Genomic DNA, 25942 nt, shown 5'->3' with positions numbered 1-25942 from the left:
TGGATTAAAACAGCAGAAATTTATTTTCTCACAGCACTGGAGAACAGAAGTTCAAGACCAGTGTCACAAGGTTGGTTCTTTCAGAGATCTCTGAGGCAGAGTCTGTTACATGCCTCCTCCTAGTTTTTGGAGGTTTCTGCAATCCTTGGCATTCCTTGGCTTGTAGATGCATCACTCCAATCTGCCTCCATCTTCACATGGCTGTCTTCCCTCTGTGTATGTTTGTGTTCAATTTCCCTTCTATCAGGACACCAGTTACTGGATTAGGGACCATACAAATCCAATATGGCCTCATCTTAACTTGATTACATCTGCAAAGACTATTTCCAAATAAAATCACCTTCACAGGTTTTGGGTAGATATGAATTTTGGGGACCATCATTCAACTCAATATGGACACTAACTTAGGAAAGCAGAATCAAGAGGTGGGAAGAGAGAAGCTTAGTGATGACTTATCAGTTCCTGAACACAATTAGTCTTGGTGAAGTAAGCTTCATCCTGGACTTTTCAGATATGCGAGCCAAAACATTGCCTTTTCCCTAAGGTAGTTTGGGTTTGATTTCCAGCACCTGAATTGGAAAAAGCCCTGACTGATACAGAGGTACATAGAAAACCCAAATTAAGTAGGCTGGGGTTTTAACAATGGACCAAATGCAGTAAGAAAATGTCTCCTCCCTCTATCCCTTCTTCCTATAAATATGCCATTTTCAGGACATCATGCTGATCTTGAGTCCTCCTGGTAGGAAAGCTGTCTAGTGAGAGGGCTTACCACTTTATTTACTTCTGTCTACTTGGATAAATAAGAGGTAATAGTACCAGAAGATCCACAGTCCAGATGTTTAGGACTCTAGGTAGAAAAGGTTGTAGCTCAAAGGAAAGAGGTCCTTGGGGGTCTAAGTTTGGTCATTAAGAAAGGATTTGGGGAGAGGGAACACTTTCAGCTAGGCCTGGAAGGACAGGGCAGGTGTTAATGAGGAACAGAGTGTGGAGGAAACATCTAGAATGTAATTGGTATCCTCCTAGGCGGATGTGTGGACTGGACAGGCAGAGGCAGGGAGGTGAGTTCTAATTGGTGATGAGGAGATCAGGGCGGAGATAAAAAGTCCATGGGCCAGGAGATGCCTAGGAAGCCAGGTCCTGTTTTGCGGGCTCAAAAAAGAGCAAAAAAGAACTGTTATCTCCCATCCACCCTGACTCCAGCTGAACTAAGACGTGGGGCCCCTGGCTCAGGCACTCAATGATGGGGTTTGCTGCACTGTGGGTTCATGTGGCTAATCTGTGTTTTAACAGTGCTGTGGTTTGAGTTTGTCTGTTCCTTTAGGGGCTTCTAATTGTAGATGTCAGAAATTTGGGAGTTGTTGAAATCTTTCTCTTTTGCTTGTTACTATTATGCAAGCTAAGGTCTGATTCTAGTACCTCCATCCTTGATTTTTTCCCCTATCCCTCCAAATACCCTGACTCTGCTGACCCTTCTCAAGGGCTTGCAGGAGAGAGAAGCAGGAAAGGGGATGGATTTGCCAGCTGGGGTCTTTGTCTGGTATTTGGAGGATCCTGTTTGTGGGCCAGGGAAACTAACACTGAAGTCTCGCCAGGGTCTCTGCCTCCAACTCCCACCTCACAGGCTGCTTCCTGCTAGGTTCCCTCAGGGATTTCTCTTAGGGTTAGAAATGACTGTGACTGTTGGTGAAGGGTTCTATCTCTCGGTGATCTCTTTGTCCACGGCAGCCTGGATGTTCTTGGCTACCTGGAGGCCGGACTTGATAGCTGTGTCTATCCAGGCGTGGGGCAGGCAGGTGTGCTCGCCAGCAAAGTGGATGCGGCCCTCTGGCTGGAAAAGTTGCTGTGAATAGTCCACAAACTGATAGGGTGTGAACTCAGTAAAGGCGCCCATGAAGAGGGGGTCCAGAGACCAGCGCTTGACCACAGAAGAGGGGCACATGCGCCGCAGCTCCTCCTTGGGAATCTGGTGCACCGCCGCCAGGTCCCTCAGGACGATATCCACCACCTGGTCCCGCTGCATGGATATGAAGAAGAGGGAGTCTTTGTCCACGGTGTAGGAGGCCAGCAGGACGCCCTTGCCGCTGGGGAAGCGGTGGCTGGGGTAGTAGATGTAGCGGGAGGGCAGGTCGGTAATGGAGACCCCGCCCTGGATGCCGTCCCGCTCCCAGAAGGACTCGTTGCATGCCAGAACCACCTTGGTGGCGCTGGTATAATGCACTGAGCGGAGCGCGTCCATCTTGTCTTGGGAGAGCGGGGGCTCAAAGGTGATGAGATGCGTCGCCTTGGCTGAGGCGGAGATGATGACAAAGTCTGCGGTGAGGGTGCGCAGGGTAGAGTTGGTTTCTCCCATCCGGTAGGAAATCCGAACCTCAGGCCCATCTCTTACTACCTTCTCCACCTTGGAGCCCAGACGGATGGTGCCAGGCTTCAGGCTGGCGTTAAGGGCTTTGGGAAGCTGGTCAAAGCCACCGGTGATCTCGGAAAAGCTGTAGTGGTGAAGAGAGGGAAGGAGGAGGAGGGGAGTATGGGAGGCACAAAGTCAGTCTGCTGAGTTGCCAGCAGCAATCCCAGTCCAAAAAGGGAGGAAACGGGCCTCCTGCAGTATGTGGTGGATACTTCATGCGTGCTCAGTTGTGTCTGACTCTTTTGTTACCCCACGGACTGTAGCATACCAGTTTCCTCTGTCCGTGGAATTCTCCAGGCAAGAATACTGGAGTGGGGTGCCACTTCCTTCTCCAGGGGATCTTCCGCACCCAAGGATGGAACCTGTGTTTCTTGGGTCTCTTGCATTGCAGGCAGATTCTTTACCATTGAGCAACCGGGGAAGTCCATGTACTTCACACATCTCACCTTAACTAGCCTCTGTGAGGGAGGGTTCATTGCTTACTTTTATAGTTTGGAAAATGAACACCCAGAAAAAAGGGACTTTCTCCCAATGACATATGCAATCTAGCAGGAAAGCCCATGGCTTCAGCCACCATGCAATTCTGCATCCCAGGAGGCATCCTGCAGACCTACATGTTCCAGCCCTTGCCCAGCTTGTGTGAATCTGAGTTGCATGACTTCTCTGAGCCTCAGCCTCCTCACTGGTAACATGACTCTGAATTATAGTGCCCTACCTTCCAAGTGATCATAGCATTAAATGTGATCATCCTTGGAAAATGCTTAGCATGGCACCTGGCACATAGGAACTACTCAGTAATCAAAGTTCCCTTTCTCTGTTCTGCATGTTTGAGAAAGGGGCAGACTCAAGGTCTGGTCCAGATCAGCCTTACTCATCACTTGTGAAGATCATGTCCATCCGAAGGGACTCCAGAAGGGACTTGTAGTATCCAGCATCCTCATTCATCACATCCCTGATCATCTTTACTCCTCTTTGGCTCAGCATCCCTTCCTTTAGCAGGTAAGCCTGCTGGATGGAAGCATCAGATAGAGGACACAGTATGTAGGAAGGGGCCTCAGTAGGGGCCTGGGGTAGGCAAGGTTGAAGCAGGGGTGAGGGGACTCCAGGGAGGTGAAGCCTTGGGCACTGGGAGAAGGTCCTGGTAGGGAGGGGACAATCCCAGGGGTCTAGGTTGAGCACAGACCCCCTTTCATCCCTATCTTGGGACTTTGCCTCACTCACCTTGGTGGAGTAAGAATCGTAAAAGGACATCAGGTGGCTGCAGTTTAATTCTTTCAGGCTTTTGAGCTGTAGAGAAGAGCAAGGGGTAGCAACTTGAAAGTCACAGAGCCAGAGGCAGGACTTCTGGGTTCTCTGGATGATCCTTTGAAGAGGGTGGGGACTAAGAGGAAGTAGATGGAAGGAAAAGGGGGAGGGAGTTTCCACCTCCTAAATTTTCTCTTTCCCCCCAGATCTCTCCTTCATTTAATTTAAAGGTGAAGACATTTACTTCAATCCAGGAAGACTGATTCATTACCAAGGATTGGATTACCTGCTGATTCCCCTTCCTTCTACTGCTTAACCAAGGAATGGATGATTAGTCCACACGGGACAGAAGAGATGGAGCTGGGCACTAGGGCTCGGGTGGCAACATTCTTAGGGGGTGTTAGAAGGAAAATAGACCAATCATAAGAGTATCAGGTAAGAGTAAGGTGGCCTGATGGATGGTCACCTAACTTGCTAGGTGACTTTTGGCCAGACCTGTTTTTTCCTGACCCTGGGGTGGCAGCGGGGGGAGGTGGGGAGAGGGAGGAGGCAGGAGTCACCTTGCCAATGGACTGGTAGAAGAGATTTATAGCATTCTTGCCCTTTTCTCTTGGGTTCATGGAATAGCCTAGAAGCTCTGGGTTGGCCTTAACCTCCCCAGCGCGGTAGCGTTTTCTGTTGATGAGGAACCAGGTGTTGTCATGGTACTGGAGGAACTTGTTTAGCTTCAGGCCCAGCTTCCTGACATAGGTGTGGACCAACCTGGAACAGACACAGGCTCAACGTGGCCCTCATCCATGTGACACCTCTTTCCTGCTTACCTCACAGTAGAAACTGTTTCCAGGAAAACCAGTTTCTTCGTGTGCCCAAGGAGCCCAGACCGACTGCCGCCTCATCTCTAACCTCGCCTTCTCTTACTGCTGCGTTGGTTCTTTTTCTCCTATTTTTGCACTGAGGGAGACAGGGAGTAGGTTTTCCCCATGACTGAAAGAAGGCCCTTAAGGAAATCCCAGCATATAGAGCTCAACTACAGAGCCCAAGACATCTTGTTTCAAGCAGAATTTAAAATTCCATTTCTAAGTAAGCTTTAAAAGTGAAAGTGTTAGTCGCTCAGTTGTGTCCGACTCTTTGCAACACCATGGACCTCTGCCCATGAAATTCTTCAGGCAAGAATACTGGAGAAGGTATTCTTGGGGATTGTCCCGACCCAGGTTCTTCTGCCTTGCAGACATATTCTTTACCATCTGAGCCACCAGAGAAGCCCTAAGTAAGTTTGAGGCCATATCTAAAGACTCCTACTTTGGGCTGCTACTGTTAATTTTTGGTTTGGTTTAGGATAGTGTTTGTAGGGAAATCTTGGGTTTAGTTTCCACTTAAGGCAAAAAATGAGGCATGTGGTGGGGCACCAGGCAAAGGATCTTTTTGTCTTACAAGCCCCAGAACTGGGGGCCAGGTTGTCTTCCAGATTCTGATTTAGAAATTGAGCATATACTTTGGTGCCAGGTACTCCCTTGATTTTGAGGAGCTTTGTCACTTCCTCCTAGGAGAACCTTAAGTCAGTCACTTAATATCTCTGAGCCCAATTTCTTGATTTGTAAATAGGAAAAATAAGAGTATTACATTGTAGGGTTGTGAGAGTCAAATGAAATAATGCACATATAGTACTTAGCACAGGGCCACGCACATAGTAGGTGTCCGCGAATGAGAGCTACTATTATTATTATTTATTTTATAGCTTAAAATAGTATCTGGCCTCCCTGGTGGCTCAGACTGTAAAGAATCTGCCTGCAATGCAAGAGACCTGGGTTGGATCCCTGGGATTGGGAAGATTCCCTGGACAAGGGAATGGCTATCCCCTCCAGTATTCTTGCCTGGAGAATCCCATGGACAGAGGAATCTGGCAGGTTATAGCCCACAGGGTCACAAAAGAGTCGGACAACAAATGGTCATGATTAGTTTGGGATCTTCCACTTTCTGTATCACCCTAAGCTCTGAGCCTTGATCATCTCTGTCAGCTGGGGGACCAGACTTGCAGGATTGAATCGCATGAGACAGTGAGTCTGAAAGGGATCTGACACAGTGGCAGCAGCCCATCCTCTACTCCTCTTAATTCTTCCTCCTTGCCTTTTGCTCCATCCCTGTCCTGAGACTTACCTGTGGGACTTTGGGATTCGCATGGGCCCCAGTTCATAGTACCAGCCCTCCTTCTCGTTCCTGAATGTCATCACTCGACCCCCGACGTGGTTGCTGGCTTCCAGGATGGTTACCTAGTATCCAGGGAGGCTGCTGTCACTCCCAGAGTCATCTACTCCCTTTTCCCACCTGGCCTGGCCACAGGTTCTATTCTAGAATTCCCACTGGTAGGTCCCTGAATGTGCAGGATAACCAAACTGGGCAGAGTGGGGTTTTCTCCCAGAGGGACCTGAGTAACGTAGGTGATGCAGAAGGGCTCCAGGGTTGCAGGGGTCAGAACACCTCCTGGCCCTTTCTGGCTAGCATAGCCCTTCTCTACTTTTATTTCCAAAAGAACACAAGTTGCAGTTAAGTCTCAAGGGATGCAGTTTTTTGAGGAATGATAACTAAGGGCTAAGAGCCCCAGTGGGTTATGCTCAGTTGTCTAAAGGTTGGCTGTAACCCCACTCCTTTTTTTTTTTCACCCAACGAAGTAAAGTGGAGGTGAATGATTGAGGCCCCTCCCACACCAGCTTACCTGATGGCCCGCATCTTGCAGGGCCTTGGCCGCGGTCAGCCCTGACATGCCAGCTCCCACCACCACTATGTGCTTGGGCACTGGGGAGGTGTGGAGGCCCTCCTGGGCTGTGACAAGGATAGACTCATATTCAGGGTCGTGGAAACACTTAGCCAAGTCCTCATAGTAGCCAAGGCAGCTGGGAGTGGCCAACAAAAGCCCCAAGATCAGGATTCCTGGGGCAGAGAAAGGAATGGGGGCTGGGGCTCTGTACCCTGCCCTACCTGTCTGTGTCTGTCATCCTCGTCTGTGTGGATGAGTGGGAGTGGTAAGGTCAGGAGTGTCTGTCCACTGTGCGCTTGCAAACATGCGTTTGTGGTTGTGTCTGTGTCTGTGTTGTGTGGGATATGAATAATGTATGAACTATGCTAGCTTTAGTTGTGTGGGTGTGAATGTTCACGTGTGTGGGTGTGATTGGAAAATCCTGGTTGTGTGCAGCTTCCTATTGGAGGGTAAATGTGCCTGCTTCTGATGGTGAGTGTGTGTGTATGAGGTTGTCTATGATAAAATTGCTGTGGTTGCGAGTCTGGGTCATTGCCCTGTGTAACTGTGCATTGTTTGTGATTTTATGTGAAATGAGTATGTTGTGGAACAGTGTAGGTACCCGAGTAAATGTGTGGGTGAATCTGTACAGAAAAGTGAGAGATGTTGTAGAAATAGTGCACGTTGGCCTGTGTTTGGAGGAGGGAGAATGATATGTATGCATTTGCTTGAGTTTCAGAGAGAATTTGGTTGCTTGTGTTCTTTGTTTGATTCCCTGTGTGTGTTTGAGCATGAGGTGGGACTGGGGAGCCTGAGGGTGTCTGTATTCTTTGGAAATGTGTGCATTTGTGAGAGGGTGTATGTGTGTGTGTGTGTGTGTGTGTGTGTGTGTGTAGCACAGTTCTCTTCGGGGAAGGGGAGTAGGGGAATTATGACCACTTTCTCAATGACTACTCATGCCCCACAGGAACTTGCTAGTCCTGTTGTTCTTCTCCAGCCTCACAGTATTTTCTTCAAAACATTCTATGTTTTCTAATGTGCAGTCAAGATTGAAAACCATAGTTAATACATAACGTAAGTCCAGAGTGACTTGGTTTTCTCCTATACAAATAACTATTCTGATGTACAGAGATATTCCCCTAAGAGTCTGAAACCCTGGAAGAGAGTCTGTGTGGTTTCCTTGGTGCCACTTGCTCTAAAGGGAACAGCCAGGAGCTGTGGCACATGGAGTGCCCCCTCACTAGCTCTAGGTTTTTTGGCGGGTGAGAATCCCCTTAGTTCAGTCTTTGTACTGGCAGCACAGCTGAAGCTCTCAGAAGAGAAGTGGTCTTCAGGGGCCACCCACTGAGGAGGAGCAGAGACCCCGCTGGTTCCCAGTGCAGGCCATTCCCAATGCTAGAAGGGCCTTCTGAAGGGGCGACTTCTCAGGAAAGAGGAGAGGAGTGACCATGCCCCGTGGGACAGAGCGTCAAGCCTCCCAGCAGCCCCACCAGGCCTACCTCAACCTCTGAAATCCATTCTCCACCTGGGACAGGTTTTCCCATCTCCCTGTGTGATTTCCATTCTGTCTCAGTCCCCATGACCTTCCCCTTGAGTGGGCCCAACCTCCAAATGCATTCTCTAGATCTGTATCTATCCTCTTGACTCACTTTCAACACCTTGACCTACTCATAGCCCTTGACCTAGCTCCCGTCCCATCTCATACCCACCCCTCTTTCCCTAGCCTGGCCCTATGCCCAGACTCCCTCTTGGACCCATTTCACCCTCCCCCCAGCCACCCCCACTCCACAATCTAGCTCTTCTGCCCTGTTTCAGCATCCAATACCTCCTTCCTCAGGTGCCTCTCCCTCAGATTCAGAGGAGGGACCCTCCTTACCTCTCATCTTGACCATGGCCCTGCAGCTCAGGCTGAGTCTGGTACAACTCTCCCTCTTTTAAGAGGAGCCAGCTCCACCCAGCAGTCACTGGCCTCATCCCATTAGGCTACCCTAGGGGCCAATTGGCTGGGCCAAGCAGAAAAACCCTGCCCTCAAGGCCTGGCTGTCAGGTAAAGATGATTGTGGTGACTCAGTCCCCCCCACCTCCCCGCATCTTCTGCATCCCTATATTCCTTCTGGCCCATCTCCCTTCCTAGGGAAAGCCCCTTCTCCCAGCTCAGATCACAGTCATTGACGGGAAGGGGTTGTGGATGCCAGGTGGGCCATCCCAAACTTGATGGGATCATCTCCCAGGAAGGGGTAAGGATTGGGAATGAACCTCTGGGCTGGTTTGGAAATCCAGAGTCTCGGTTCCCAGCACAGGCCAGACCTCCTGACTGCTCTCACTAGAGAATGTTCCTGTTCCGCTGCTGTCTCACTGCGGAGACTTCTGCTCCAAGGTGAGGATTCTAGCCATGAGTTCCCGTGGGAGGACTGGGCTCTCCCCACCCCTCTCAGGTGTTACCTCTGTGGGCAGGATAGAGTCTCTGGTCTGGCCCATTTGCCGTGGGGAGTGGGCGTTTTCTCCATTCCTCTGGGGCCCCCAGGGCTTCCTTAGGCACAGGCGGGCTTCTCTGGCACTGGAATTGCTTCTCCTGGGGACTCAGGCCAGCTGGCTGTGGTTCCAGCACGAGTCTTTGTTCTCTGTGTACAGTGCAGGGAGAAGGGGCTGGAAACCGTCATAGAGCAGCAGCCTGGGGCTGGGGAGGGGGCTGGAGTATGAGCAGATGTTCAGCAGCTGGGACACAGGACTCAGATCCTGGGCACTAGGGTGGCATTGGAGAAAGGGCACCAGCAACGGAATCAAACAGACTGAGTTCAAATTCTGCTTAGTCATGTTGTAGCTGTGTGTCTTAGGACATATAGTATGCTTCTCTGAGCCTGGGTTTCTTTATCTGTAAAACTGGGTAATAATACTTTCTTTCTTTACAGGGTATTTCAAGGATTAAATGAGATGATGTGTGAAGAGCCTGGCATAGGTAGGTACCTAAGCTGGTTTCCTTCTTTCCTTTTGGAGATAGGGTTTGTCACACAACTGCAATAGCTCTAAAAAGAGGTAGTTCCTCCATCACAGAGTTGCTAGCAGTGGCAGATAGAATGATGTTTAAAGAGAAACTGAATTGCTGGGCAGGTCGAGGACTCTTGCTTTCTTGCTCTCATTCTATTGTCGATTCTTTTAAATTTTTAATAGCTTTATTGGATATAATTTATATACCATACAATTCACCCATTTGAAGTGAACAATTCCATGGTTTTTAGTGTATTCACAGAGTTATGCTACTATTACCACAACTAACTTAAAACATTTCCATTATTCTTCAGGAAACTCAAACTGGGGCTCTGTAACAACCTAGAGGGATGGGAAAGGGTGGGAGATGGAGGGAGGTTCAAGAGGGAGGGGACATATGTACAACTATGGCTAATTCATGTTGATGTGTGGCAGAAATCCAACCAATGCTGTAAAGCAATTATTCTTCAATTAAAAATAAATAAACAAACAAACAAAAAAAGAAATCCCATACACTTTAGCCATCACCCCCCATTCTCTGCATCCCCCTAACCCTAGGGATCCACTATTCTGCTTCCTGCCTCTATGGGTTTGCCTGTTTTGGACATTTCATATAAATGTAATCACACAATATGTGGTCTTTTGTGGCTGGCTCCATTCATTTAACATAACCTCTTTAAGATTCATCCATGTTGCAGCATGTATCAGTGCTTCATTTCTTTTTATGGCTAAATAATAGCCATTTCTGGATGGCTCTTATTCCATTTATGACTGAATAATATTCCATTTATACCACATTTTGTTTATCCACTCATCTTTTGGGTTTGACCATCTGGTGTAGTGGGAATTCCTAATAATGTACTTTCTGAGCCTTGAGAAATTCCACAGAAATAGAATCTGGAAAAACAGCATATATTAAGAAACTATGTTAATAATTATCTTTCACATTTTTCTTAGAATAATAGCCTTGTTACAAACCCCAAGGCCAGACCCAGAAGGGAGTATGACTGGGATCATGAAAGCATGGACTTTGGAACACTGGGTCGGCGCCAGGCATGAACGCTGCCTACACACTTGCTGATTGTTCTCGAGACTTGCCCAAAAAGGAAACGGCCTGGGATAAAAATAAGGAAATCTGGACTATGTCAATGTAATCCATGACATTTAGGAGTATGTGATTGAAACAGAATATGTCTTGAGAAAGATAAGGCCAAAGAAATTCTTGTAGTCTGCACTTAGGAATAAAATCTGGACTCAGAGTGGACTCTGTACCTCAGTCCAGTAGAGGCTGCAGGTCTCCTGACCCACTGCACCAGATTTTGTGTTCTGTCTTCATTCTCGTCGCTCGCTCCCAGACCATTAGGGCAACAATCTGGTTTCCCACGTTCTAGCTGTTATACATAGTGTGTCTATAAACATTCTTTTTATGTGGATATAGGTTTTCATTTTTCTTAGGCATACACTTTGGAGTGGAATGGCTGGGTTATGTGTTAGTTCTATGTCTCACCTTTTCAGGAACTGCCAGATTGGTTTCCAAAATGGCTGCACCATTTTACTTTCCCACCAGCAATGAATGAGAGCCAATTTCTTCTCATTCTCCATGACACTTGCTATTATCCGTGCTTTTGATTATAGCCATCCTAGTGGGGGTAGAGTAATATCTCATTGTTTTCTCATTTGTACTTCCCTGATGATAAGTGACTTAAAACTCAACATCCAGAAAACAAAGATCATGGTATCCGGTCCCATCAGTTCATGGCAAATATATGGGGAAACAATGAAAACAGTGCCAGACTTTATTTTCTTGGGCTCCAAAATCACTGCAGATGGTGACTGCAACCATGAGATTAAAGATGCTTGCTCCTTGGAAGAAAAGCTATGACCAACCCAGACAGCATATTAAAAAGCAGAGACATTACTTTCCCACCAAAGGTCCGACTAGTCAAAGCTGTGGTTTTTCCAGTAGTCATGTATGGATGTGAGAATTGGACCATAAATAAAGCTGAACACCAAAGAACTGATGCTTTTGAACTGTGGTGTTGGAGAAGACTCTTGAAAGTCCCTTGGACTGCAAGGAGATCCAATCAGTCAATCATAAAGGAAATCAGTCCTGAATATTCATTGGAAGGACTGATGTTGAAGCTAAAGCTCCAATACTTTGGCCACCTGATGTGAAGAACTGACTCATTTGAAAAGACTCTGATGCTGGGAAAGATTGAAAGGAGGAGGAGAAGGGGATGACAAAGAATGAGATAATTGGATGGCATCACCGACTTGATGGACATGAGGTTGAAAAAGCTCTGGGAGTTGGTAATGAACAGGGAGGCCTGGCATGCTGCAGTCCATGGGGTTGCAAAGAGACAGACATGACTGAGGGACTGAACTGAACTGAACTGATGATCAGTGACCTTGAACATCTTTTCATGTGCTTAATGGACATCTGTATATCTTCTTTGGAGAAATGTTCATTCAGATCCTTTGCCCATTTTTTCATTTGGTTACTTGTGTCTTTATTATTGAATTGTAAGGATTCTTTATTGTAGCTCAGCTGGTAAAGACTGCCTGCAATGCAGGGAAGATCCACTGGAGAAATGATAGGCTATCCACTTCAGTATTCTTGGGCTTCCCTGGTGGCTAAGATGGTAAAGGGTCCACCTGCAGTGTGGGAGACCTGGCTTCGATCCCTGGGTTGGGAAGATCCCCTGGAGGAGGACACAGCAACTCACTCCAGTATTCTAGCCTGGAGAATCCCCAAGGACAGAGGAGCCTGGTGGGCTATAGTCCACGGTGTCACAAAGAGTCCTAGGGGTCATAAAGAGTCAGAAATGACTGAGCGACTAAGCACAAGGGTTCTTTATATTGTAGATAAAATCCTTTTCACATATACGATTTGCAAATATTTCTGGCAGCCCCATTCCATGGGTTGCCTTTTTACTTTCTTGATGGTGTCCTTTGAAGCACAAATGTTTTTAATTTTGAAGAATCCTTATTTTTTCTTTTGTTGCTTGTGTATTTGGGGTCCTAAGAAACTATTGCCTAATCCAAGATCATAAGACTTACCCTTTGCTGTCTTCTACAAGTTTTATATTTTCAGCTGGTATATTGAGGTCTTTACTCCATTTTGAAGTGATATTTGTAAATGATGTGAGGTAGAGTTCCAACTTCATTCTTTTGAACATGACTATTCATTGTCTCAGCACATTTTATTAAAAGGACTATTCTTCCCTCCCTGGCCCTGAAGGGCAGGCAGGCTGCTCTGAGCAGGCGAGGGAGGTGGGGGGAGAGGGGTGGTGGGGTTGGGCTGGCGGCAGGCAGACAATGTGGAACTTCTGCGCTGCCCCCAACTGTGCTGGGAAGAGCATGCAGTCTGACCTGGCCTTCTTCAGGTTCCCGCGGGATCCGGCCAGATGCCAGAAGTAGGTGGTGAACTGTAGGCGAGCAGACTTGGAAGATAAAATACCTAATCAACTAAATAAACATTATCAACCGTGTGCCAAACACTTTGAAACTTCTATGATCTGCAGAACTAGTCCTTAATGGGACCATTCTCCGAGATAATGCAATACCAATAGTATTCGATCTTAGCAGCCATTTGAATAATCCACATAGTAGACACAGAAAATGAGTAAAAAGAATTGAGTGAAGGTGAAATTGAGACACTGAAACAGAAAAAAAGTGATCGTGTTAACGACTCAACTTCTGAATGCCTTTTTAAAAGGCCTTGACCTGTTGATGAAACTTCTGAACAGGAACCAAAACATAAGGAAATAAACAACAGCAATGCTCAAAATTCCAGTGCAGAAGGAGGGGGTAAAGAGCAGGATGAAGACATTTTATCTTTAACTCTTGAAGAGAAGGAAAACAAAGAATACTTAAAATCTTTATCTAAAATTTTGATTCTTATGGGAAAACAAAACATACCTCTGGACGGCCATGAAGCTGATGAAATCCAAGAAAGTCTTTTTATTCCTTATAGCTTTCAAGTGCTGCTAGAGTGCCAGATCAGTTTTGGTGAAGAGGTTCTGAGAAAGCGCTTTGAGACAACAGCAGTTAACACACTGTTCTGTTCCAAAACAGCAGAGATAGATGCTAGAGATCTGTGAGAGCTACATTCGGGAAGAAACCCTCAGGTAAGTGAGAGATTCTCACTTCTTTTTCGTCATCACTGATGTGGTGGACATCACAGGGGAAGAGCACCTGCCTGTGTGGGTGAGGTTTGTTGATGAAGCTCCCAACCTGAGAGAGGAATTTGTAGGCTTTCTGTCTTATGAAGCTGATGCAGAAATTTCACACTATAACAACTGAGAAATGGGGATTAAACATGGAGTACTGTTGTGGCCAGGCTTACATTGTGTCTAGTGGATTTTTATCCAAAATGAAAGTTGTTGCTTCTAGACTTTTAGAGAAATATCCCCAAGCTACACACTCTGCTCCTCTTGTGCCTTAAATATGTTGTTGGCAAAATCAGTGCCTGTTATGGGAGTATCTGTCTCATTAGGAACAATTGAGGAAGTTTGTTTTTTTTCCCATCAATCACCACAACAGCTTTTAGAGCTTGAAAGTGTAATTTTTGTCCTCTTTCAGAACAATGAAGAAAGGGGAAAAGAACTGAAGGAAATTTGCCATTCTCAGTGGACAGGTAGGCATGATGCTGTTGAAATCTTAGTGGACCTCCCACAAGCCCTTTTTTTAAGTTTAGATGGCATAAATATTGATACAAATGTTAGATGGAATAACTGTATAGCTGGCTGAGCATTTGTGCTCTATAGTGTGGTAACAGATTTTTATTTCATCGTTACCATTATTGTTCTTTAAAATGTTTTATCTTTTCCAAGAGGCTTTGGGAAAAATCTTCAGGGGCAAACTTCTGATGGCTTTTTTGCAACCAGTAGCTTGACTGCATTCACTAAATGAAGTGATGGGGAATATTGAAGTTTATCATGAACTTTGGCTTGAGGAAGCCACAGATTTGACAACCAAACTGTTTTCAGATGAAACTCCCAGGGAAATTTCACAGAGCTCAGCACAGTAACCCGGAATCTCAGCTAACCTGTGCTGCTGCTGTTGCTGCTAAGTCGCTTCTGTCGTGTCCGACTCTGTGCGACCCCATAGACGGCAGCCCACCAGGCTCCCCCGTCCCTGGGATTCTCCAGGCAAGAACACTGGAGTGGGTTGCCATTTCCTTCTCCAATGCATGAAAGTCAAAAGTGAAAGTGAAGTTGCTCAGTTGTGTCCGAATCCTAGCAACCCCATGGACTGCAGCCTACCAGCCTCCTCGGTCCATGGGATTTTCCAGGCAAGAGTACTGGAGTGGGGTGCCAGTGCCTTCTCCGCAGCTAACCTCTGAGAGTTACTATAAAGAAACTCTAAGTGTGCCAACTGTGGAACACATTATTCAGGAACTGAAAGATATATTCTCAGAACAGCACCACAAAGCTCTTAAATGCTTATCCCTGGTACTCTCTATCATGGGACAGCTCAAATTCAATACATCAGAAGAGCACCATGCTGACATGTACCGAAGTGAGTTACCTAATTCTGACACACTGCTGAGCTGCATTGTTGGAGAATCAAATGGAAACATAGAGGGAAAGATATAGAACTTCCATCCACTATTTATGAAGCCCTTCATCTACCAGACATCAAGTTTTTTCCTAATGTTTATGCATTGCTGCAGGTCCTATGCATTCTTCCTGTGATGAAAGTTGAGAATGAACGCTAGAAAGTGGGCGAAAGCGTCTCAAAGCATACTTGAGGAACACTTTGACATATCAAATGTCAAGTAACTTGGCTTTGCTTAACATAAATTTTGATATAAAACACGACTTGGATTTAATGTTCGATACGTATATCAAACTCTATACAAGTAAGTCAGAGCTTCCGGCAGATAATTCAGAAACCATTGAGAATATCTAAGAGACTTTTAACCTAGACTTTCTCTTTGATATTTGAAAAAAACCTGTAATACAGAAATTTTAAAATATCTTACAGAAAAATTGTAAGGGTAGGCCATATAATCACTGAATATCTTGACCTGTAGGCCTCCCATTGAGTTCATTAGTCATTGATAATTTGCCTGTTTAAATGACCTGTTTGAATGCCCATGCTTTGGAGACCAAACTGTTCTTCCAGAATATAGAATTTAAAGTACCGTGTTACATTTTTATGTGATCTCTGCTATTGGCACTTTGGAATTGTTTTAGTTATTTTAGACATTATGTTTATCTCTGTGGATCCAATTGTCAGGTATTAAGTTATCAGATCTTTGAAAAAATAAAATTAGAGGAGGTATGGAAGGAAGGACCACATTTTGTAAAATGTGACAATGAAGCTCTGTCAGTCAAAGAACTGACTTTTGAATAGTACAAGTTTTAAGTATGCTATTAAAAATCTGTAAAGGACAGTTAAGAAAATTATCAGACTGTAAGAGAAACGTGTGAGCTTGTCAAACAAGGATTTCAGTGTAGATTTTGTCTTTATCAAATGAAGTTAAAGCAATAAGTTAAAGTTTGAATGGAAGAGCCTGCCATTGTTGTTCCACATCTGGTTATTGCTGTTTGCATTCCTTTATTGAGCCTACGTCTTTGTAAGCTTTTTGGCAGGTATATGTTGAACACTTCCGTTTCATGGTCAAGAGAGGGTCAGAGGCCATGGATACCGACAACTGATTTGTCTATTTCCATGACCGTATCTACTGCCTCATCTCGATTTACAAGCAAAGCCTAGAAAACCTACAAAAATAAGTGTTTTGTAGTTTATCTAGGAATAATACAGAAAATATTGCTGTTATTTTTGGTGAAGAAAATAAATTTTGTATAGTTTATTTCAACCTAAATAAAATGTGAATTTTGTTTTATAAAAAGGACTATTCTTTCCTCATTAAATTATCTTGGAAAATTTATCCTTGTCAAAAATCAATTGACCATAAATGTGAACATCTATTTTTGGACTATCAATACTATTCTACTGAATTATAGGCAAATCCGTATGGCACTAACACAGTGTCTTGATTATTGGTTACTATAGTTTTGTAGTAACTTTTAAAATTGGTCAAAGGCTGTTTTGCCTATTCTAGGTGCCTTAAACTTCCATATGAATATTTTTTTCCCTTCCTTTTTAAAATTTTTATTTATTTTTATTTGAAGGATAATTGCTTTACAGTATTGCATTGGTTTCTATCAACATGAATCAGCCATAGGTTTACCCATGTCCCCTCCCATTTGAACATTTCTCCCACCTCCCTTCCCATCCCATCCATCTAGGTTGTTATGAATGTTAGGATCAACTTTTCAATTTCTGCCAAATGCCAGTGGGATTGTGATAGGGATTGTGTTGAATCTGTGGACAATTTAGGAAATATTCACATCTTAACAGAGTTTATTATTCTGATACATGAACCTGAGATGTCTTTCTATGTATATAGATCATCTTAATTTCTTTAAACAATGTTTTATAGTTTTCAGAGTATTGTTTTGTACTTCTTTTATTAAATTTATTCCTAAGGATTTCATTATTTTGATTCTATTATAAAGAGACTTTGCTTAATTTCATTTTTAAATTGAAATACATGGTAAGAGCTCATGTGGTTTCTGTGTTTTATTCCATTGATATGGTATATTACATTAATTGATTTTCAAGTGATAAACTGATCTTGCATTCCTGGGAGGCTGGGGACTTTTGCAGTTGTTACTGTCACTGACAAAGAGATGAGGCGGCCCCACACTCAAAAGTAGAGTCTGGGTTGGAAATCCTGGTGGAGCCTCAAGTTACCATGCATCTCTTACACCGACTCTGTGTACTTTCTAGAGAGCACATTTGCCTGCTGGATTAGCTTCGTGCTGATGAGCTTCCTGGGGCCTCAGCAAACCAGGAAACGTCTAGGGGAGTGACTGAGGGGGATTTTTTGGAGACCCTGTGTTGTAGGCTGGAAAATGGCTCCCCAAGGATGTCCTAAGTCCTGGGGCCTGTGAATGTTACCTTATATAGCAAAACAGAGTTTGTGTGTGTGATTAATCTTCTGAGATGGGGAGATGATCCTGGGGTTACCAGGTGGGCTCTAAATATAGTCACAAGGGTCTTTATTAGAAGGAAGGCAAGAAGGTCAAAGGGGGTGAGGATGATGCGAACATGGAAGCAGAGGTTGGAGTGATGTGGTTGCAACCCAAGGGACACCAAAGTAGCCTCTGAAAACTGGACGATGTCAGGAAGAGATTCTCCCCCAGAGCCTCCAGGAAGAACCAAACCTGCAAACGCCATGATTTTAGCTCAAGGTTCACTTTGGGCATCTGACCTCCAGAACTATGAGAGAATGCATTTGTGTCATTTAAGGTCACTAAGTTTGTGACAGTTTGTTACAGCAGCAACAGGAAACTAATATACCTTACCTCCTGGTTTTCTGGGCAGCACAGGTCTGAGCACTAGAACTCTTCCTCAAACCCTATCACAACTGACTTCCCAGAGCTCTTGTTCCCTGTCCCTCCTGTTTCTACATCCTGAGTTTCAAAACACTCCTGTGTATGCTCCTGGTAGTTCCTCTGAGCTTTGCAGGTGAGACGGGAACACAGAAGTAATGCAGTCAGCCCACTAGGATTTAATTCTTGTATCTACTACTTGTGAGCTGTGTTGGTGGGCAAGTCACATCACTTTTCTGAGCCTCAACAGATGTGGATTTCCTCTTTTCCTGTTTTGTGTTCTGGGAGAGACTGGTGCCATGGAAACAAGCCCTTGACTCAGAACCAGGACGGCTGGATGCGGGATCTTCCATTGTAAGGCACAGATTCTCCAGCTGTGGCACGTGGGCTCCAGAGCACATGGACTTTGGTAGTTGAGGTGTGTGATCTTAGTTCTCCAAACAGGGATCAAGCCCATGTCCCCTTCATTGGAAGGTGGATTCTTAACCACTGGACCACCAGGGAAGTCCAGTTGTTAAACTTGTAACATCACACCATTTATAGTCCTAATCTGCCAGTGGCTATAGGACATTTGTCACACTACTAAATCTCTATGACTCAGTTTCTTCATCTGCAAAATCATGAAGATTACAGCACCTGTCATAGGAATTTTTAAAAAAATGAAGTATAGTTGATTTACAATATTATATTAATTTCAGGTGTGCAACAAAGTGATTCAGCGTTTTTACAGATTAGATCAGATCAGTCGCTCAGTCGTGTCCGACTCTTTGCGACCCCATGAATCGCAGCACGCCAGGCATCCCTGTCCATCACCAACTCCCGGAGCTCACTCAGACTCACGTCCATCGAGTCAGTGATGCCATCCAGCCATCTCATCCTCTGTCGTCCCCTTCTCCGCCTGCCCCCAATCCCTCCCAGCATCAGAGTCTTTTCCAATGAGTCAACTCTTCGCATGAGGTGGCCAAAGTACTGGAGTTTCAGCTTTAGCATCATTCCTTCCAAAGAAATCCCAGGGCTGATCTCCTTCACAATGGACTGGTTGGATCTCCTTGCAGTCCAAGGGACTCTCAAGAGTCTTCTCCAACACCACACTTCAAAAGCATCAATTCTTCAGCACTCAGCCTTCTTCACAGTCCAACTCTCACATCCATACATGACCACTGGAAAAACCATAGCCTTGACTAGACGAACCTTTGTGGGCAAAGTAATGTCTCTGTTTTTGAATATGCTATCTAGGTTGGTCATAACTTTCCTTCCAAGGAGTAAGCGTCTTTTAATTTCATGGCTGCAGTCACCATCTGTAGTGATTTTGGAGCCCAGAAAAATAAAGTCTGACACTGTTTCCACTGTTTCCCCATCTATTTCCCATGAAGTGATGGGACCAGATGCCATGATCTTCATTTTCTGAATGTTGAGCTTTAAGCCAACTTTTTCACTCTCCACTTTCACTTTCATCAAGAGGCTTTTGAGTTCCTTATGCTCCAATAAAAGTCATTAGAAGATACTGGCTCTAATTTCCTGTGCTATACAGTATATCCTAGTTGCTTATCTAGTTTATACATAATATGTATCTCTTAATCTCATATCCCTAATCTGCCCCTCTCCCTTTCCTCTTCACATAGAAAACTAGTTCACTTTCTGTAACTGTGAGTCTATTTCTTTTTGCATATGCATTAATGCGTATTACTTTTTAGATTCCTTTTTAGATGTAAGTGTTATCATGCAGTATTTGTCTTTGTCTGACATTTCAGTAAGCATAATATTCTCTGGGTCCATCCATGTTGCTATAAATGGCAGAATCTCGTTCTTTTTTTATGGCTGGAGCTGAATAACATTTTATTGTATGTATACATCACTTCTTTATCAATTCATCTGTACATGGACATTTAGGTTGCTTCCATATATTAGTTACTATAAGTAGTGCTGTTCTGAACATGTAGCTTTTAAAATTCATGTTTTTCCTTTTTTTTTTCCTGGATATATATCCAGGAGTGCAATAGCTAGACCATATGGCAGTTGTATATTTAATTTTTAAAGGAACCTCCATATACTTTCCACAGTGGCTGCACCAATTTCCATTCCTACCAGCAGTGTGCAAGTGTTCTGTGCCTCCTCTTCTCCAACATTTATAATTTGTAGATTTTTAATGATATTCATTCTAACAGGTGATATTTTACTGATATTTTGATTTGCATTTCTCTAATAATTAGTGATGATGAGCATCTTTTCACTTGCTTGTTAGGCATCAATCTGTCTTCTTTATAAAGCTGTCTATTCAGGTCTTCCATTTTTTGATTGGATTTTTTTGATATTGAGTTATATGAGCTGTTTATATATTTTGCATATTAACTCATAGGATATTTTGAATATTTAATGGATTATTGTAAGCAAAACACCTAAGAGGCAATGCTTATAAGGTTTGCTCTTATTATTATTACCACCATCATTGTTATTGTTTTGTTGCTGACATTATTGGAGAATTCCATAGACAGAGGAGCCTTGTAGGCTACAGTCCATGGGGTCACAAAGAGTCGGACATGACTCAGTGACTAACGCTTTCAGGGGATTTTCTGGTGGCTCAGTGGTAAAGAACCTGCTTGCCAATGCAGAAGATCTAGGTTTGGTCCATGGGTCAGAAAGATCTGCTAGAGAAGAAAATGGCAACCCACTCCAGCACTCTTGCTTGGGAAATGCTATGGACAGAAGGAGCCTGGCGGGCTATAGTACATGTGGTCACAAAAGAACTGGACACAACTTAGTGACCAAACAGCAGCAATCCTATTATCTTCTCTGACCTACATGTACTTTCATTGGCTCCACACAAGATTTAGTCTTGGGGGATACAAATACCCAGGAATCAAGATGCTGAGGGCATGCATGATAAGATACCTGCAACTAACTAATTATTACTCCACAGATGGACAGCTCTTTCTTCAAATTTCTAGAGAACAAAGCAGGAAAGGAGCACAGAGTCAATGGAATGGGTCCGTGGCTGGGAGGCAGGACTTCTAGGTTCTAATCCCCTACACACTACCTCTTGCAGACCAGTGACTTTCCTTCTCTGAGCTTCAATTTTCATGGCTGTAACAGAGAGCAGGGAACTGGACATGTTGACCTTGAAGGCCCCTTATGACTTAGAGAGCAGTGAAGTGACCAAAACCAGCATCAATGACTCCCTCAGGACTTAGTCCATGACAAGTGCTCTTATCTGTTTCCATCATTGTCATCATCTGTAAAACAGGGACCATTACACCTCCCTCCCAGGTGTGTTGGGAGGACCTGATGAGAAATATACCTGAAAGTGCTTTGTGTGCAAGGCTGTCCCAAAGGACCACTAAGATGCTCTTGATCATTATACCATCAGCAACTGCTGCCATTTCCCTCAGCTCCCTCCCCAGACATAAACCCAGAAACTTTCTAGGACACCAGTCTTAGCAAAGGAGAGCTAATTCCCATGGAACCCCTCCCAGAAGCATTCTCAGTCTGGGGCTAATTACAGAGTCCCTGGATATTAGGACTGCCACAGCCCTAGCTTCTCCCTTCTTGCAGCCCACCCTCTTCTCCTCGAGGCCTGCAGGGCCACCTGGCTCAAAATTCAACATCCAGAGTCCAGTCTTGCTCCTCATACCAACCACCCCCACCCCCTGGCCCAGCCCCACTGGTGGTCACAACCAGCTCCAGGACAGCAGGAAGGATTTCAGTTAGAGTTCAGGTAGAGCCATTAGTTTAGACACAAGCACTGAAGCCTGTGATATTGTGGACACAGCCCTAGCCCAAGAGGTTCGTAACAGGGCTCTGTTTCTGGCTCTCCCACTATCTAGCTGCATGGTCTTTGCCAAATCCCTCATTTCCTCCAGATCGTATCACTTACCTGGAGTATGGAGAGTAGACGGATAGTAGGATCAAGCTTGACAGTCTTTTAAGTAATTCTGTCATTTAAAGAGTCAGAATGGCATGAGTTTCATCTTATCTTTGATCCTAGATTGCTTCTGACTTAAGGCAAGTCACCGCACCTCCTTGGGCCTCAATTTCTTCATCTATCCAATGGGCAAGTGGGTCCTGCATGGGCTATCTCTTCAGAGCTGAAGTGAGGGTCAGTGACACGGGGGAAGAGGAGTCAGGGCCTGGATCAGGGAAGAGTTGGTTATCATTGCCATTCTGGTTCTGAAGAAAAGGATTAACAAGGCAAGTTTTCATCTGTCCCGAGTTCTAGGCCCAACTCCCTCTCTTCCCTGAATCTCTGGGCCCATCAGGCTAGAGGACATATGTGTGTGTATGGCGGGGGAGTGGGGGGCGGTGAGGAAGATGGGGTACAGGAGAAGACGCCCACAGGGCAGTCCTCTGAGACTGTAGTTGAGTCTGGGGAACAGCTGACAGTTGCAGGGAGCCTTGGGATCAGAGTCCCCCGCATCTGCCTCACAAAGAACCAGAAGAACCCAGATGGAATGCTCAGGTATTTCTGACCCCAGGGACAGTTCAGGGGCACACAGTGGATCAAGGATACCATGAAAGAAGAAATGTGTCCCTTCCCTGTAAGGTGTGATTCCAGGAAGAAGGAATGGGAAGGGGGATCAGGAAGTAGACACAGGGAGGGGACTAACTTTCATGAAGTGGTTATTCTGTGCTGAGCATCCGGCTCACGTGTACCATCACTGGATCTGCATCATCACCTGTGAGAGAAGAAAAGCGTCTTCCGCATTTTAGAGAAATGGAAACTGAACCTTGCCTCAGAAGACAGAGCCAAGTGGGGGTAGCAGTGGCCTCCACGTGCTTCTGGGCTCCTCCTGTTATCAGCCTCTCTGATCTTGTTTGGAGAAGTTCCTTACCCTTTCTGACCCTGTTTTCTCATCTGTCAAATCCCTGCCTCCCAAGGCCTGTGCAAAGTAGGCTCTGAGTGAGCTTGGGCTTCATCCCTAAAGGTGGGAGTCAGTGGGGCCTGGGAGCTCCCTGAGTGCAGAGCTGGTCTTCCATGTGCCATGGTCAGCCCTGCTGAGGGCTGTGAGGAGGCTGGCGAGGGTCCAGAGGACAGTGCCAGGCTGTGTCTCGCTGTCTGGGAGCCAGGCAAGAGGACTGGGCTGAGAGGGTTTGAGCTGGGTTGGGCTCCTCCTGGACAAGGGTAGCTCATTGCACGCTCCCCCAACCGCTGCCAATAGCAGAGTGGGAAGCCTCCAGCACTAGGTCATCCTGAGACGTCTGGCTTCTTAGGACTCAGGACTGGAAGCAGCGGTGTGCTGGGAAGCAGCTAACAATCCATCCTGGGAGGGGAGGGAGGAGTTCTGAGTTGTATTGTTTTCTGGTTTCTGTGTTGGGTAGATACACCCATCGTGGCCAGATGTTAAGCAAACAAGATGTCACTGATCTCAGAGGTAGGGAGAGATCATGGAGCTCTCCATTATTAGAGCATTTCCATTATCAAAATCCAGTGGTGCAGACAACTTCTGAAACACAGGAAACGGATGTTTGCATTTTGTAGTAGAATGATCAGGATGTGAAGAATTTTGAGCTTTTGTTTCTACCCTTTTTGTTTGCTTGTTTGTTTCATTTTATAAACTGACTTTTCATTTCTTTTTTCACTCCTAACTGTTAAGATTTAATTGACATATAACTATGTGTAACTTTAAGGAGTACCCCCCAACCCCCAGCTCCTGGCATCCATACTCTACTCTGCTTCTACAAATTTCACGCTTTTAGATTCTACATGTAAGTGAGATCACACAGTGTTTGTTTTTCTCTGCCTGACTTAGTTCAGATAGCATAGTGCTTTCAAGGTCCATTGATTTTTGTTTTTAACATACTTGACTTAATTACAGTTTATGTACTCAACTTCAGTAATGACCTCGTTTAACACCATCCCACAGCATTTCTGAAAAGTCAGTGCATGACTCTGGTGACCTGTGGCTGACGGAGAGGGACCTCTGAACCCAAACTTCTCTTCCTGAAGGGATGGGGAACCGAGGCACAGACAGAAGGCAGGATGGGAACTCGGTCATGGGCGGCACAGGCAAGACTTGTGCAGGAATTTCACCACACTGTCTCACTCAATTCTCTCAACAACCGCAGAAAGTTGGGTTATTAAGATATTATTCCTGTCATTTTCCAGAGGTGAAAATGGAGGCAGAATAACCCAAGTTTAAGAGAACGGGAGCTAGAACATGACAGATCCTGATTCAGATTCTCTTTGTGCCCTTAGAGGACATGAGTCCTTGGGCAGTTTCTTGTCTCCACTGGCCCTTGACTTCTTTGTACGTACCATGAAGCTGATGCTACTTTCCAGATACCTTTTGCCAGGACCTGGTTCAAGATCTGTATAAGGTTTGTTCTCCATGGTCAACTCATAAGTATCATCATGTCCAAGTTGTTCTGCCGAATGGAGGAAGATTTTGATTTCCCCAAGGTGGTTCAATAAGGAATAGGGATTTGACTCATTCTTGGTCTAATTGACAAGTTGGACATGAAGTTTAGAAGGTAAGAGGACAATCAGCATGAGGCCTTCAGTTCTTGTCATAGCTACGAGGTGACCAAGTACAATAGCCTCTCCCCTGAGCCAGTTATATCCCTCAGAAGGCTGGAAGAGGAAATAGACAGGTCACTATGCCTCCCCAACCAGGGTGTGGTTTTTTTCTTCCTCTGTCCACAGGGACCTCTTCCTTGTGGGGTTCTTGTTGACAACAGTCAGAGAATTCCATCTTGGCATCCCCACCAGAGACAGGGATGGTGGTAGCAGGTGGCAGAAGGATGGCCCTCCACCCACTCTCCCAGAAAAACCTGGTAAGGAGTCAGGACCATAAAGCCTCAGCGGCTTGGCCCACTAGGAGAAGCTTGGATTGGCTGAAGCTCCCTCTGTCTACACCTGAGAATCTGACAGGCAAGGCCTTCAGGAGCCACGGCTGGCCAGGTCAAGTGCAAAGAGCTGAGCAATGCAGAGAAGGCAGGGGATTCATCCTTCCATCTCTCAGAAGCCTGGTGCTTTTCTGGAGACTGGGTTGCCTGGAATCCTGGCTCACTGGACTCAGTTGCCCTGGGCACTTCCTGTTCAGTCTCTTTCCCTTAAGAACAAGTGACAGTCTCTCTGTAACCTGTGAATGCCTGAGGGGTGAGATGGTCACTGTGCTGGGGGCTATGGGTGGGATCCAGGCATCTGTGGGGGCTGGAGGTCAGCGGTAGCCAGGTCACCCGGCCACTGGGTCCTCTCTGTGCTTCTGCCCCAACATCCCTCCAGGCAGCTCCCACATTCCCCACTTGTCTTTCTTCCCCACCTCACATCCCATTCTTTCTTCCTAAGACCTCCTTCTTTCTTCCATTTGTTCATGTAGTAAATATGTATGGATGGTTCGTCTGTTCCAAACCACGTTCTAGGAGCTAGAAACAGAAAATGAATAATTTTCTGAGCTTCAAGTCTCCAAGTTCAGCTAAGAGACATCACGAAAGGACAATGCTGGTTATGCTGGGAGAAGCCCTCAACAATGACAGCAGGACCACAATGATTAGTTCCCACTCCCCTGTCCCCTAGAGACCTGGGCTGTTGTGAATTAAGACCTGGTCTCCTGCATTGTAGGTAGATTCTTTGCCATCTGAGCCACAAGGGAAGCCTATATATATATGTGTGTATATATATGTATATAATTTTATATAATTATATGTGGTATATATGATTATACCAAGATAAATAATTTATCATTTTTTTTCTCTATGGCTAGTGCTTTTTTGCACCCTGTTTAAAAATTTCTGCCTATTACAAGGTGACATAGATATGTTTTTGTGTTTGATTCTAAAAATCTTTGTTTTGTGTTTACCATTTAAAGCTATAGTATATCTGGAATTAGCTTTTGTGTACCATGTGAGGTAGGATTTCATGAATTTTTGTTGCCTGTGTGAATATCCACAGGATCCAGCAGAATATGTTGAAAAGACCATGCTTTCCACATTGTGTTGTACAATCAGCTTTGTCATGAATCAAATGGCTCTATATTCACAGGTCTGTGATGGACTCTATTTTGTTCCATAAATAGTATCTCCGGTTTATTTTTGTGCCAATGTCATGCTAGCTTAGTTATTGCAGATTTATAGTAAGTGTTGAAAGTCGCTCAGTCACGTCTGACTCTGTGACCCCATGGAGTATACAGTCCATGGAGTTCTCTAGGCCAGAATACTGGAGTGGGTAGCCTT

General features: G+C 45.2%; 1 protein-coding gene and 1 pseudogene across 1 annotated transcript; one reads left to right on the top strand and one right to left on the bottom strand.

The window, feature by feature from the left end:
* LOC133245226 (L-amino-acid oxidase-like) lies at positions 1–24101 on the bottom strand. Its single transcript, XM_061413174.1, has 8 exons — positions 24027–24101; positions 6360–6632; positions 5804–5916; positions 4201–4411; positions 3959–3960; positions 3626–3683; positions 3276–3409; positions 1–2486 (listed from the first exon to the last, which is right to left on the bottom strand). The coding sequence occupies exons 1-8, from the start codon at positions 24099–24101 to the stop codon at positions 1694–1696; spliced, it is 1659 nt and encodes a 552-aa protein (XP_061269158.1). The 3' UTR covers positions 1–1693.
* Positions 6631–25942, top strand: part of LOC133244718 (olfactory receptor 2D2-like) — a 136977-nt pseudogene continuing 117665 nt past the window's right edge.

The sequence above is a fragment of the Bos javanicus genome, chromosome 3 (genome assembly GCF_032452875.1).
Source record: "Bos javanicus breed banteng chromosome 3, ARS-OSU_banteng_1.0, whole genome shotgun sequence".
NCBI lineage: Eukaryota > Metazoa > Chordata > Mammalia > Artiodactyla > Bovidae > Bos > Bos javanicus.
This window is presented reverse-complemented; position numbering and strand designations above follow the sequence as displayed.

Coding starts and splice junctions, on each gene's coding strand:
- LOC133245226 (XM_061413174.1), bottom strand. CDS start 24,101: ATGGAGAACAAACCTTATACAGATCTTGAACCAGGTCCTGGCAAAAGG. Junction 4,412..5,803: donor CGAATCCCAAAGTCCCACAG/GTAAGTCTCAGG, acceptor TGTCTGTTCCAG/GTTGGTCCACACCTATGTCA. Junction 2,487..3,275: donor ATGATCTTCACAAGTGATGA/GTAAGGCTGATC, acceptor TCACCACTACAG/CTTTTCCGAGATCACCGGTG.